At 44.8% G+C, this 13,531-nt stretch overlaps 1 protein-coding gene across 6 annotated transcripts in view; it reads left to right on the forward strand.

Annotated features, from left to right (window-relative positions):
* Positions 1 to 13,531, forward strand: part of LOC137345661 (uncharacterized) — a 156,392-nt gene that overhangs the window by 94,987 nt on the left and 47,874 nt on the right. For all 6 annotated transcript variants that reach the window (XM_068008915.1, XM_068008919.1, XM_068008918.1 and 3 more), the window contains 2 exons: positions 346 to 459; positions 6,064 to 6,120. In XM_068008915.1, coding sequence (XP_067865016.1) covers positions 346 to 459; positions 6,064 to 6,120 — 171 coding nt within the window. The remainder of the gene's footprint in view (positions 1 to 345; positions 460 to 6,063; positions 6,121 to 13,531) is intronic.

Below are 13,531 nucleotides of genomic sequence, written 5' to 3' on the forward strand. Positions count from 1 at the left end.
TGCTAATTCCTATATAAACATTTCCAATCCACTGCAGATTTAATTTCCATTCACTAAGGTTTAGAGAGCAAGATTCCTTGCTGCAATCAATTCATCACGTGATTAGTTTTCATCTCCCATTTTTGGAGGGAGTCCGGTTTATGTTAATCCACCGCACATTCACCGTGCACTCAACCACAACAGTTTCTCCCCGCCACTGACTCCCACCCTGCCCTCGATTCCTGCAAGCGGATGCCCACTTCAGCTGCCCAATGCCCTCTTTAACCATTGAGAGTCTGTTATTCAACTCAACTCTTGGCCCGTTCATTATTGATTCTCCTGATTAGTTTTGTTTCTCATCCGCAGATTTTGCAAATTGTTTTAGGTTTGGTGATCATCATCTTGGCCACGACCTCAGCGATCATTGAGCCCCATCAACGGTTCTTACCATTACGCATTCCGTGGTGGTCAGGGCTTCTGGTAAGATTCTTCAATGTGGCTTAGAGTTGCCTTAAACACAAGCAAGAAATGCTGGAAATACTCAGCAGGTCTGGCAGCATCTGTGGAGAGAGAAACAGAGTTAACGTTTCAGTTCAGAACTGTTCTGATGAAGGGTCACTGACCTGAAACATTAACTCTGCTTCTCTCTCCACAGATCCTGCCAGACCTGCTGAGTATTTCCAGCATTTCTTGTTTGTGTTTCAGATTTCCAGCATCTGCAGTATTTTGCTTTTATTCTAGAGTTGCCTTAGTTGTGTTTGCTTACAATGATGATGGATGCTGTTCGTCTTTGCCTTTTAAATCCTATATCAGTAAGATTAGCGGACACCGCAATGAAAAATATTAACAAACATTGCAAGTTCCAAAACAGTTTACTTCATCCTCCGGGGCAGCCCAACATTTCAGAAAACACAAGAGTTTACTAATCCTCGAGATCGACAGCAGGAGAGACAGAGAGAGAGAGAGAGGAAGTGGAATTAATTTGGAATCAATACAGAGTATAGGAAAAACGTGTCATTGGGATTTATTAGCAATTGATACAGGGCTGTGGGGAGAGAGCAGGGATAGTGTTATTAGTTAGGGATTGTTACAGGCCTATGGGAAGTGCAGGGCAGTGGGATTACTTTGAGTTTGATAGAGGGCTATTGGGAGAGCTGAGGCAGTGGCTTTACTTTGGGACTGGTAAAGCGCTGTGAGGACAGAGTGCAGCAGCGGGATTAGTTAATGACTGATACAGGGTGATGGGAGAGAGCGAAGAAATGGGATTCGGTTCACCTTGATACAGGAATAGGGGAGGGAACAGGACAGTGGCTTTAATTTGGGATTGACTCAGAGCTAATGGGAGAGAGTGGGACACTGGGTTCAGTTTGGGATTGACTCGGAGCTCATGGGAGATGGTGGGAGATGGGGTATATTTGAGATGATTCAGAGCTAATGGGAGAAAGCGGGACAGTGTTTCTTGCCTGGGATTGATATAGGGATAATGGGAGGGAGCGGAACAGTTGATTTAGTTAGGGATTGATTCAGAGCTAATGAGAGAGAGTGGGATAGTGGGTTTATTCTGGGATTGATAAAGGGATGTTGGAAAGAGTGGGGCCGAGGGTTTAGTTAGGGATTGATTCAGAGCTAATGAGAGAGAGTGGGATAGTGGGTTTATTCTGGGATTGATAAAGGGATGTTGGAAAGAGTGGGGCCGAGGGTTTAGTTTGGGATTGATTCAAGGCTTATGCGAGAGAGTGGGAGAGTGGACATATTTGAGATGTTTCAGAACTAATGGGAGACAGTGGGACAGTGGGTTTATTTTGGGATTCATTCAGAGATAAAGGGAGAGAGTGGAACGGTGGGTTTACTTTGGGATTGATTCAGGGCTAAAGGGAAAGAGTGGGACAGTAGGTTTAGTTTGGGATTGATTCAGAGCTAATAGGAGAGAGTGGGACAGTAGGTTTAGTTTGGGATTGATTCAGAGCTAATAGGAGAGAGTGGGACAGTAGGTTTAGTTTGGGATTGATTCAGGGCTATGAGTCGAAGAGACTTAGCAGTTGGCAGGATAAAAGACAAAAGCGCAAGGGGAGAGCCAAATGTGTAACAGCCCCGACAAACAAATTTTTCTGCAGCACCTGTGACCACCAGACAGAGTAGTAGGTGCAGGCAGGTAGTGCAGGAGTCCCCTGTGGCCATCCCCCTCTCAAACAGATATACTGCTTTGAATACTGTTGGGGGGGAATGGCCTCCCAGGGGAAAGCAGCAACAGCCAAGCTCGTGGCACCAGCAGGGGGGAAAAGGACTGGAAGAGCCATCGTGATAGGAGATTCAGTTGGAAAGGGAATAGGCAGGAGTTTCTGTGGCCGCAAACGAGATGACAGGATAGTATGTTGCCTCCCTGGTGCTAGGGTCAAGGATGTCTTGGAGCAGTTGCAGGACATTCTGAAGGTAAAGGGAGAACAGCCAGTGATAGTGGTACATGTCGGTACAACGACATAGGTAGAAAAAGGGATGAGGTCCTGCAAGATGAATTTAAGGAGTTAGGAGCTAAATTAAAAAGCAGGACCTCAAAGGTAGTAATCTCAGGATTACTTCCTGTGCCATGTGTTAGTGAGTACTGGAACAGGAGAACAGACCAGATGAATGCGTGGCTGGAGAAATGGTGCAGGAGGGAGGGATTTCGAATCCTGGGACATCGGGACCCGTTCTGGGGAAGGTGGGACCTGTACAAGCGAGATGGGTTACACCCAGACAGGACCAAGGATGGGAACAGAACATCCAAGGATATTCAATATTTAGAAAGGACAGGCAAAAAGGGAAAGGAGGTGGAGTAGCTTTGTTAGTAAAAGACGAAAACAATACAATAGTGAGGAAAGATATTAGCTCAGAGAATCCTGATGCGGAATCTGTATGGGTAGAGCTAAGAAACAACAAGGGGCAGAAAACCTTGGTGGGGGATGTGTATAGACCCCCATACAGCAGTGGTGATGTAAAGGATGGAATTAAACAGGAAATTAGTGATGCATGCAATAAGGGGGCAACTGTAATTATGGGTGACCTTAATCTACACATAGATTGGGCAAACCAAATTAGCAATAATACTGTAGAGGAGGAATTCCTGGAGTGTGTATGTGATGGTTTTTTTGGACCAATACATTGAGGAGCCAACTGGAGAACGGGCCATCCTAGACTGGGTATTGTATAATGAGAAATGATTAGTTAACAATCTTATTGTGCTGGGTTCCTTGGGGAAGAGGGACCATAACGTGATAGAAATCTTCATTAAGATGGAGAGTGAGAGAGTCGATTCTGAGACTAGGGTCCTGAATCTAAATAAAGGAAACTATGAAAGTATGATGCGTGAGTTGGCTATGATAGATTGGGGAACGATACTTAAAGGGTTGGCAATGGATAGGCAATGGCTAGCATTGAAAGAGCACACGGATGAATTACAACAATTGTTCATTCCTATCTGGCACAAAAATAAAACAGGAAGTGTGGCTCAACCTTGGCTTACAAAAGAAACTCGGGATAGTATTAGATCCAAGGAGGAGAAATATAAAATGGCCAGAACAAGCAGCAAACTTGAGGATTGGGAGCAGTTTAGAATTCAGCAAAGGAGGACAAAGGGATTGATTAAGAAGGGGAAATAGAGTATGAGAGTAAGCCTGCAGAGAACATAATAACTGACTGTAAGAGCTTCTATCGATATGTGAAGAGAAAAAGATTAGTGAAGACAAATGTGGGTCCCTTACAATCAGAAGCGGGGGAATTTATAATGGGGAACAAAGAAATGGCAGACCAATTAAATACATACTTTGGTTCTGTCTTCGCAAAGGAGGACACAAATTACCTCCCAGAAATGTTGGGGAACATAGGGTCTTGTGAGAAGGAGGAACTGTATGGAATCAGTATTTGTAGGGAAATGGTGTTAGGGAAATTGATGGGATTGAAGGCCGATAAATCCCCAAGGCCTGATAATCTACATTCCAGAGTACTTAAGAAAGTGGCCCTCGAAATAGTAGATGCATTACTGGTCATTTTGCAAAATTCTATAGACTCTGGAACAGTTCCAACAGATTGGAGGGTAGCTAATGTAACCCCGCTATTTAAAAAACATCCTTCCTGCATCTAGTCTGACCAGTCCTGTTAGAATTTTGTAGGTTTCTCTGAGATCCCCTCTCATTCTTCGAAACTCTCGTGAATACAATCCTAATCCACCCAACCTCTCTTCATACGTCAATCCTGCCATCCCAGGAATCAGTCTGGTGAACCTGTCATAGTAGAGAGAAAACAGGGAATTATAGACCGGTTAGCTTGACATCATTCGAGGCGAATGGAGAGAGTGGGAGAGTGCAAATATTTGAGATGATACAGAGCGAATGGGAGGGAGTGGGACAGTGGATGTTGTCTAGGACTGATATAGGGATAATGGGAGAAAATGGAACTGTGGGCTTTGTTAAGGGTTGATTCGGGGCTATTGGCAGAGTGTGAGACAATGGGCTTCATTTGGGATTGATTCAGAGCTAATGGCAGAGAATTGGGTAATGAGTTTAGTTTGGGATTGATTCAAAGCTAACGGGAGAAAGTGGGACAGTGGGTTTAGTTTGGTATTGATTTAGAGCTAATTGGAGAAAGTGGGATAATGGGTTTAGTTTTTGATTGATTCAGAGGAGTGGGAGTGAGTGGGATCGTGGCTTCATTCTGGGATTGATAAAGGGTATTAGTAAAGAGTGGGTTTCGTTTGGGATTGATTCAGAGCGAATGGGAGATAGTGAGACAGTGACTTTAATCTGGGATTGATAAAGGGTTATTAGAAAAGAATGGGACAGTGGGTTTAGTTTGGGATTGATTCAAGGCGAATGGGAGAGAGTGGGACAATGGGTTTCATTTGGGATTGATTCAGGGATAACAGGAGTGCGGAACAGTGTGTTTACTTTGGGTTTGATTCAGGACTAAAGGGAAAGTGTGGGACAGTATGATTTTTTTGTGATTGATTCAGGACTAATGGGAAAGAGTGAGACAGTGGATTTAGTTTGGTATTGACTCAGGGCTCATGGGAGAGAGTAGGATAATGGATTTAGTTTGGGAATGATTCAGAGCTAATGGGAGAGAGTGGGATGGTGAATTTATTCTGGGATTGATAAAGGGCTGTTCGGAAACAGTAGGACAGTAGGTATAGTTTAGAATTGGTACAAAGGAGAGCAGGAGGGACAGTCTGTTTACTCCGGGATTGCTTCAAGGCTAATGGGAGAAAGTGGGACAGTGGGTTTAGTTTGGGATTGATTCAGGGCTAATGCGAGAGACTGGGACAGTGGTTTTTTTCTGGAATTGATTTTTGGCTCATGGGAGAGTTCAGGACAGTTGGTTTCGTATGGGATTAATTCATAGCTAATGGGGGAGTGCAGGACAGAGGCTTTATTCCCGAATTGATACAGGGCGAATGTTAAAGAGTGCGACATCGGGTTTTGTTTGGAATTGATACAGGATGATGGGAGGCAGCAGGATTGTGGGTTTATTCTGGGATTGATGTATGGATAATGGGAGAGATTGGGACATTGGTTTTAGTTTTGGATTGATAAAGGACAATGGGAGACAGCAGGACTGTTGGTTTATTGTGGGTTGATTCAGGGGCAGAGAGAATGGGCAGTGGGATATGTTTGGTCTTTATACAGGACTATGGGAGTGAGCAGGGCAGTGGGTTTAGTCTGGCTTTGGGTTACGGTGAATGGAAGAAAGCGAGGTGATAGGATTTTTTTGGGTTTGTGCTGGTAAAGAGCTGCCATAAGCAACAGCAGCTGAATGACTTCCATCTGTGCAGTTCTCTTCTATAACTGTGTAATGGACTGGAATATCCTGCGAAACTGGAAACTTCACCTTAGCTCTACATTCAGCTCCTGATGCAGGAGGCTTAATTCGGGAACTCTAAATGGGAAGAGGTTTCTGTTTTCGGAAATGTCATACCTCCATCAGAATAGCGCAAAATAATGGAACAACCTCCATAGCTTTATCAACTGATATTGTTTGAACTGGATCGTGTTTTAATCTGATACACAGGAGATCACGGAATGAATTTATCATTTTCTTTCTGCTTTTTTGCAGTTTTCTGTTGTCGGAATTATTCCCTTATTGCCTCTCAAGAAGTCTGAAAAATGCAAGGTACAGTATCCTTGATGTTGGGCTGGCTACTATTATTTTATACAAATCCCATGCATGAAAATGGAAATTTGTAAAGGTTAAAATCTCCTTTCAACGTATTAGTTGTCATTGTGGATCCATCCCGTCCAGTCCTGGTGGCTGAAAAACATTAATTACCTCTTCATCAATTTTTAGCCTATCCAGTATCTGAACGAGCTCCTCTTTCACTATGACTTTGGAAGCATCTTCTTCCATGGTAAAAGCAGATGTAAAATACTCATTTAGTGCTCAGCCATGCCTTCTGACTCGATGTATTGGTAGGAGTGACCACCGCACAGTCCTTGTGGAGATGAAGTCCCACCTTCACATTGAGGATACCCTCCATTGTGTTGTGGGGCACGACCACCATGCTAAATTGGATAGATTTCGAACAGATCTAGCAATGCAAAACTGGGCATCCATGAGGCGCTGTGGGCCATCAGCAACAGCAGAATTGTACTCAAGCACTGTAACTTCATGGCCCGGCATATCCCCCACTCTACCATTACCATCAAGCCGGGGGACCAACCCTGGTTCAATGAAGAGTGCTGGAGGATATGCCAGGAGCAGCACCAGGCATACCTCAAAATGAGGTGTCAAGCTGGTGAAGCAACAACACAGGACTACTGACCTGCCAAACTGTATAAGCAGCATACGATAGAGCTAAGCGATCCCATAACCAATGGATCAGATCTAAGCTCTGCAGTCCTGCCACATCCAGCTGTGAATGGTGGTGGACAATTACACAACTAACTGGAGGAGGTGGCTCCATAAATATCCCCATCCTCAATGATGGGGGAGCCCAGCACATCAGTGCAAAAGATAAGGCTGAAGCATTTGCAACAATCTTCAGCCAGAAGTGCCGAGTTGATGATCCATCTCGGCCTCCTCCTGAAGTCCCCAGCATTACAGATGCCAGATTTCAGCCAATTCGATTCACTCTGCGTGAAATCAAGAAATGACTGAAGGCACTGGATACTGCAAAGGCTATGGGTCCTGACAATATTCCAGCAATAGTACTGAAGACCTGTGCTCCAGAACTTGCCATGCCCCTAGCCAAGCTGTTCCAGTACAGCTACAACATTGGCATCTACCCTGCAATATGGAAATTTGCCCAGGTATATCCAACCCGGCCAAATACCACTCCATCAATCTATTCTCAATTATCAGTAAAGTGATGGAAGGTGTCATCAACAGTGTCAAGCGGCACTTGCTTAGCAATAACCTGCTCAGTGATGCTCAGTTTGGGTTCCACCAGGGCCACTCAGCTCCTGACCTCATTACAGCCTTGGTTTAAAGATGGACAAAAGAGCTGAACTCAAGAGGTGAGGTGAGAGTGATTGCCCTTGACATCAAGACAGCATTTTACCGAGTATGGCATCAAGGAGCCCTAGCAAAACTGAAGTCAATGGGAATCAAGGGGAAAACTCTTCGCTGGTTGAAGTCATACCGAGGGCAAAGGAAGATGGTTGTGGTTGTTGGAAGCAATCATCTCAGTTCCAGGCCATCACTGCAGGAGTTCCTCAGGGTAGTGTTCTAGGCCCAACCATCTTCAGCTGCTTCATCAATGACCTTCCTTCAGTCATAAGGTCAGAAGTGGGGATGTTCGCTGATGATTGCACAATGTTCAGCACCCATTCACAACTCCTCAGATACTGAAGCAGTCCATGTAGAAATGCAGCAAGACCTGGACAATATCCAGGCTTGGGCTGATAAATGGCAAGTTACATTCGCATCACACAATTGCCGGGCAATGACCATCTCCAACTAGAGAGAATCTAACCATCTCCACTTGACAGTCAATGGCATTACCATCGCTGAATCGCTTACTATCAACATCCAAGGAGTGGCCATTGACCAGAAACTGAACTGGAGGAGCCATATAAATACCGTGGCTAAAAGAGCCAGCCAGAGGTTAGGAATCCTGTGGCAGGTAACTCACCTCCTGACTCCCCAAAGCATGTACACAATCTACAAGGCACAAGTCAGGAGTGTGATGGAATACTCTCCACTTGCCTGGATGGGTGCAGCTCCAACAACACTCAAGAAGCTCAACACCATCCAGGATAAAGCAGCACGCTTGATTGGCACCCCATCCACAACCATTCACTCCCTCCACCACCGATGCACAGTGGCAGGAGTGTGTAACATCGACAAGATGCACTGCAGCAATGCACCAAGGCTCCTTAGACAGCACCTTCCAAACCCATGACCTCTACCAACTGGAAGGACAAGGGCAGCAAATGCATGGGAACACCACCACCTGCAAGTTCCCCTCCAAGTCACACATCATCCTGACTTGGAACTATATCACTGTTCCTTCACTGTCACTGCGTCAAAATCCTGGAACTCCCTTCCTAACAGCACTGTGGGTGTCCCTACCCCACATGTACTGCAGCGGTTCAAGAAGGCAGCTCATCACCACCTTCTCAAGGGCAATTAGGGGTGGGCAATAAATGCTGGCCTGGCCAGCGACGCCCACATCCCGTGAATGAATTTTTAAAAAATGCATTGGTCTGCTTTTTCCTCCCTAATCTACTGCATCCCTCCTCTTAATACCATTATACTATTTATATGCCTTTCGAAGATATTTACATTTCCTTTTATGTTCGCTGCCAGTCTCATCTCATGCTTTCTCCTTTTCTCTCTGATTGCCTTTTTCACTGTCTCTGCAAACTCTCTCTATTCTGCCTGGTTCTCTCTTGCATTATCAACCTGACATCTGTCATAGCACCCCTTTTCTCTGGTTCATCTTACTCTATCTCTTTCTTCATCCAGAAAACTCCTGATTTGGTTGCCCTACTTTTTCCCCTTGTTAAGATTCCTTGATTGTACCCGAACCATCTCCTCTTTAAAGGCAGTTCATTGTTGGATTACAGTTTTGTCAATCTTTAATTCTTATTAACCCGGGACAGATCCATTCTCAACCCACTGAAATTGGTGCTCCACTTTTCCCTAAATGTTCCCCTACTAACACTTGATCCACTTCACCCACTTGACCCACCTTATTCCCAGAACAGGATTCAGCAATGCTTCCAGTCTCATTGGCCGGAAGCAACTGATCAAGAAAATTCTCCTGGGCACACTTCAGAAACTCTTCATCATTTCTTCCCTTTACACTATTACTACCCAATCTATATTAGCATAATTCAAGTCCCCCATTATCATTCCTCTGTAGTTCTTGCATTTCTCTGCAGTTTCCCTGCAGATTTGGTCCTCTGTACCTTTCCCACTCGATGTTGGCCTTTAGAATACAGCCAGTAATGTAATGGTATATCTTGTTGTTTCTTCATTCGAACTAAATATATTCAAACCATGATCCATCCAGGACATCTCTCTTTGGCACTGTAATATTCTCCTTAATCATTACAGCCACCCCTCTTCCTTTCTTTCCTTCCCTATCATTCCTGAATACCTTGTATCCAGGAATATTTAGTACTCAGACTCGCCATTACTTGAGCCATGTTTACATGATCATCGTGACATCATATTCCTATGAGGCTATTTGCACATGCAGCTCACCAATATGAATTGCCAAGGTTCATGTTTACATACATGCTCTGTAAATAAATGCAGACCTTGTTGTATTCCCTCCTAGTTTGTTGCCACCTGACTATTTCTTAGTCTAGTGCTGTCTGCTTCTCTCAGTCCTTTGTGTGCATTGTTTATCCTTCCTTATGCTGTAAACGGGTTCCCTTCTCCCTGCCAGGTTGGTTTCAGTTTTAAATTATTTCAATACTTACTCTCGATCGCAGTCTTATTTCTTTCAGGTTCTGCCACTCCTTCCTGTCTGTCCTGATTTTGACCTCACTCTGACACCCACTCCTTGGTGCCTCTGTGGAGTTGCTGTCACTCAGCTGTGTCTCCTCTGCTCCAGATGAGTTCTCCCCAATGCCCTGTATAACTGAAGCATAACCTCCCTACTTTTGTATTCAATTCCGCTTGCAATAACCACTAACATTCTCGGAGCTTTCCTAATTACTTGCTGTTCCTGCAGACGAATCTTTTGTGATTCATGCACTAGGACACCCAAATCCCTCTGCATCTCAGAGCTCTGCAATCTCTCACCGTTTAGATAATATGCTTCTTTTTTATTCTTCCTGCCAAAATGGACAATTTCACATTTTCCCACATTATATTCCATTTGCTAGATCTTTGCCCATCACTTAACCTATCTATAGCCCTTTGTAGCCACCTTATGTCCTCTTCACAACTTACTTTCCTACCTATCTTTGTGTCATCAGCAAATTTAGCAACCATACCTTCGGTCCCTTCATCCAAGTCATTTATATAAATTGTAAAACGTTGAGGCCCCAGCACTGGTCCCTGTGGCACACCACTTGTTACATCTTGCCAACTAGAAAATTGCCCATTTATGCCTACTCTCTGTTTACTGTTTGCTAACCAATCTTCTATCCATGCCAATATGTTACCCCTGACATCATGAGCTTTTATTTTCCACAATAACCTTTGATGTGGCAACTTATCAAATGCCTTCTGGAAATCTAAGTACAGTAGATCCACTGGTTCCCCTTTATCCACGGCAGATGTCTCTTCTTCAAAGAACGACAATAATTTGGTTAAACATGATTTCCCTTGCACAAAACCATGTTGACTCTGCCTGATTACCTTGAATTTGTCTAAGTGTCCTGCTATGACATCTCTAATAATAGCTGCTCCAGCTCAGACTTCTACTCAGCGAGTGTTTAACAACAAAGACCTCCACAAGTCAACAAATGTCCTCGTGTACAGAGCAGTTGTCACCACACTCCGATACTGCAGTGAGACCTGGACTGTGAATCAGCGATACATAAGAACGCTAGAGAAATTTCATCAGCAATGTCTCCGTCACATCTCCGGATTCAATGGGAGGGATGTCGAAAAACTCTAGTATCCTTCTTGAAGCCATCTCCACAAGCATTCAGGCAAATCTCTAAGCAAAACCAACTTTGATGGACTGGACACAGTATCCAGATGGCCAAGCCTCCCCCGCCAAGTCCTGTTTTCCTGACTCTCAGATGGCTGGCGTTCCAAGGGAGGACAAGGAAAACAGTTCAAAGACACTCTGAAACTCTCTCTGAAGTGCGGCAACATTGAAATTGATGACTAGGAAGAGCTTGTTACCATTCATTCTAATTGGTGACAAGTTGTCCATCAGCTGCATCATGCTTTGAGTCCAAATGCCTTAATGATGAGGCAGAGCGGCAGCAGAGAAGGAAAGAAAAGGAAGAAAATCCTGCACACCGGATCCCACTGCCTCGTGGGACGTCCTGCTCCGTGTGTCCAAAGATCTGCAGGTCGAGAATCAGCCGGTTCACTCACCTGAAGATACACAGCAGAAACATGCGACCTTGAGTAGACGTCATCCTCAAATCGAGGGACAGCCAACAGATGACAATGGCATGACTGCAACAGAGTCATAAAGATACATGAGGCGATTCTACCCATCGAGTCCATACTGGCTCTCTGCAGAGCAATCCAATCAGACCCATTCGCCGGCTCCACCCCCACAGTGGATGTGGTTTATTTGGACTTTCAGAAGGCTTTCGACAAAGTCCCACTTAAGAGATTAGCGTGTAAAATTAAATGCATTGGATTGGGGGTAGTGTATTGTGATGGATAGAAAATTGGTTGGCAGACAGGAAACAAAGAGCAGGGAGAAATGGGTCTTTTTCCGAATGGCAGACAGTGACTAGTGGGGTACCGCAGGGATCGATGCGTGGACCCCAGCCATTCACAATATATATCAATGATATAGATAAGGGAACTAAATGTAATCTCTCCAAATTTGCAGATGACACAAAACTGAGTGGGAGGGTGAGTTGTGAGGAGGATGCAGAGAGGCTTCAGGGTGATTTGGACAAGTTGAGTGAGTGGGCTAATGCATGGCTGATGCAGTATAATGTGGATAAATGTGAGGTTATCCACTTTGGTAGCAAAAGCAGGAAGGCAGATTATTATCTGAATGGCTATAAACTGAGAGAGGGGAATATGCAACGAAACCCAGGTATTCTCGTACACCAGTCGCTGAAGGGAAGCATGCAGGTGCAACAGGCGGTAAAAAAGACAAATGGTATGTTGGCCTTCATAGCGAGAGGATTCGAGTACAGGAGCAGGGATAACTTGCTGCAATTATACAGGGCCTTGGTGAGGCCACACCTGGTATGCAGTTTTGGTCTCCTTATCTGAGGAAGGAGGTTCTTGCTATAGAGGGAGTGCAGCGAAGGTTTACCAGACTGATTCCTGGGATGGCAGGACTGACGGATGAGGAGAAATTGAGTCAATTAGGATTATATTCGCTGGAGTTCAGGAGAGTGAGGGGGGATCTCATAGAAACCTATAAAATTCTAACAGGACTTGATAGGGTAGATGCAGGAAGGATGTTCCCGATGGTGGGGGAGTCCAGAACCAGGGGTCATAGTCTAAGGATATGGGGTAAACCTTTCAGGACTGAGATGAGGAGAAATTTCTTCACCCAGAGAGTGGTGAGCCTGTGGAATTCGCTGCCACAGAAAGCAGTTGACGCCAAAACATTGTATGTTTTCAAGAAGGATATAGCTCTTGGGTCTGAAGGGATCAAAGGGTATGGGGCGAAAGCGGGAACAGGTTACTGAGTTGGATGATCAGCCATGATCATAATGAATGGCGGAGCAGGCTCAAAGGGCCGAATGGCCTACTCCTGCTCCTATTTTCTATGTTGCTATGTTTCTGTGTTCTGTAACTTTATTTCCCGAACACACCCATCTAATTTCCTTTTGAAATCATTCACCATAACAATTTCCGTCATTCTGGTCGGCAGCGAGTTCCAGGTCAATATCATTTACTGTGTAAAAAGTTCTTCACATCGAACAGGTTTGCGAGAGAGAGGACTGCATGGTGGATGAGCAAACTTAGCATAGCACTGTGGGACAGGGAGCAACTCCAGGAGATAGTACAGTCAGGAGGATAGACACCATTCTCTGCAGCCAAGAGCAAGAGTCCAGAGCCTTGTGTTGCCTGCCCGGTGCCAGGATTTGGGTCACATGCTCAGGGCTGGAGAGGAACTTTCAGTGGGAGGGATACCAACGACATAGATAGGACTAGGAAAGTGGTTCTGCATAGAGCATATGAGCAGCTATTGGCTAAATTATAAAAGCAGAACCTCTCTGGATTATTACCTGATCCACGAGCAAATTGGTGTAGGGTAATTAAGATCAGAGAGTTAAATGCATAGCTCAAAGATTAGTGTGGGTGAAGTGGGTTTTGATTCAAAGGGCTCTGGTGCCAGTAATGGAGAAAGTGGGAACTGTACCATTGGGACGCTCTTCACCTGAACTGTGCTGGGCCCAGTATTCTGCCAAGTCGTATAACTAGGACAGTGAGAGGTCTTCAAGCTAAATAGTGGGATGAGTGA

The sequence above is a fragment of the Heterodontus francisci genome, chromosome 29, assembly GCF_036365525.1.
Source record: "Heterodontus francisci isolate sHetFra1 chromosome 29, sHetFra1.hap1, whole genome shotgun sequence".
Classification (NCBI taxonomy): domain Eukaryota; kingdom Metazoa; phylum Chordata; class Chondrichthyes; order Heterodontiformes; family Heterodontidae; genus Heterodontus; species Heterodontus francisci.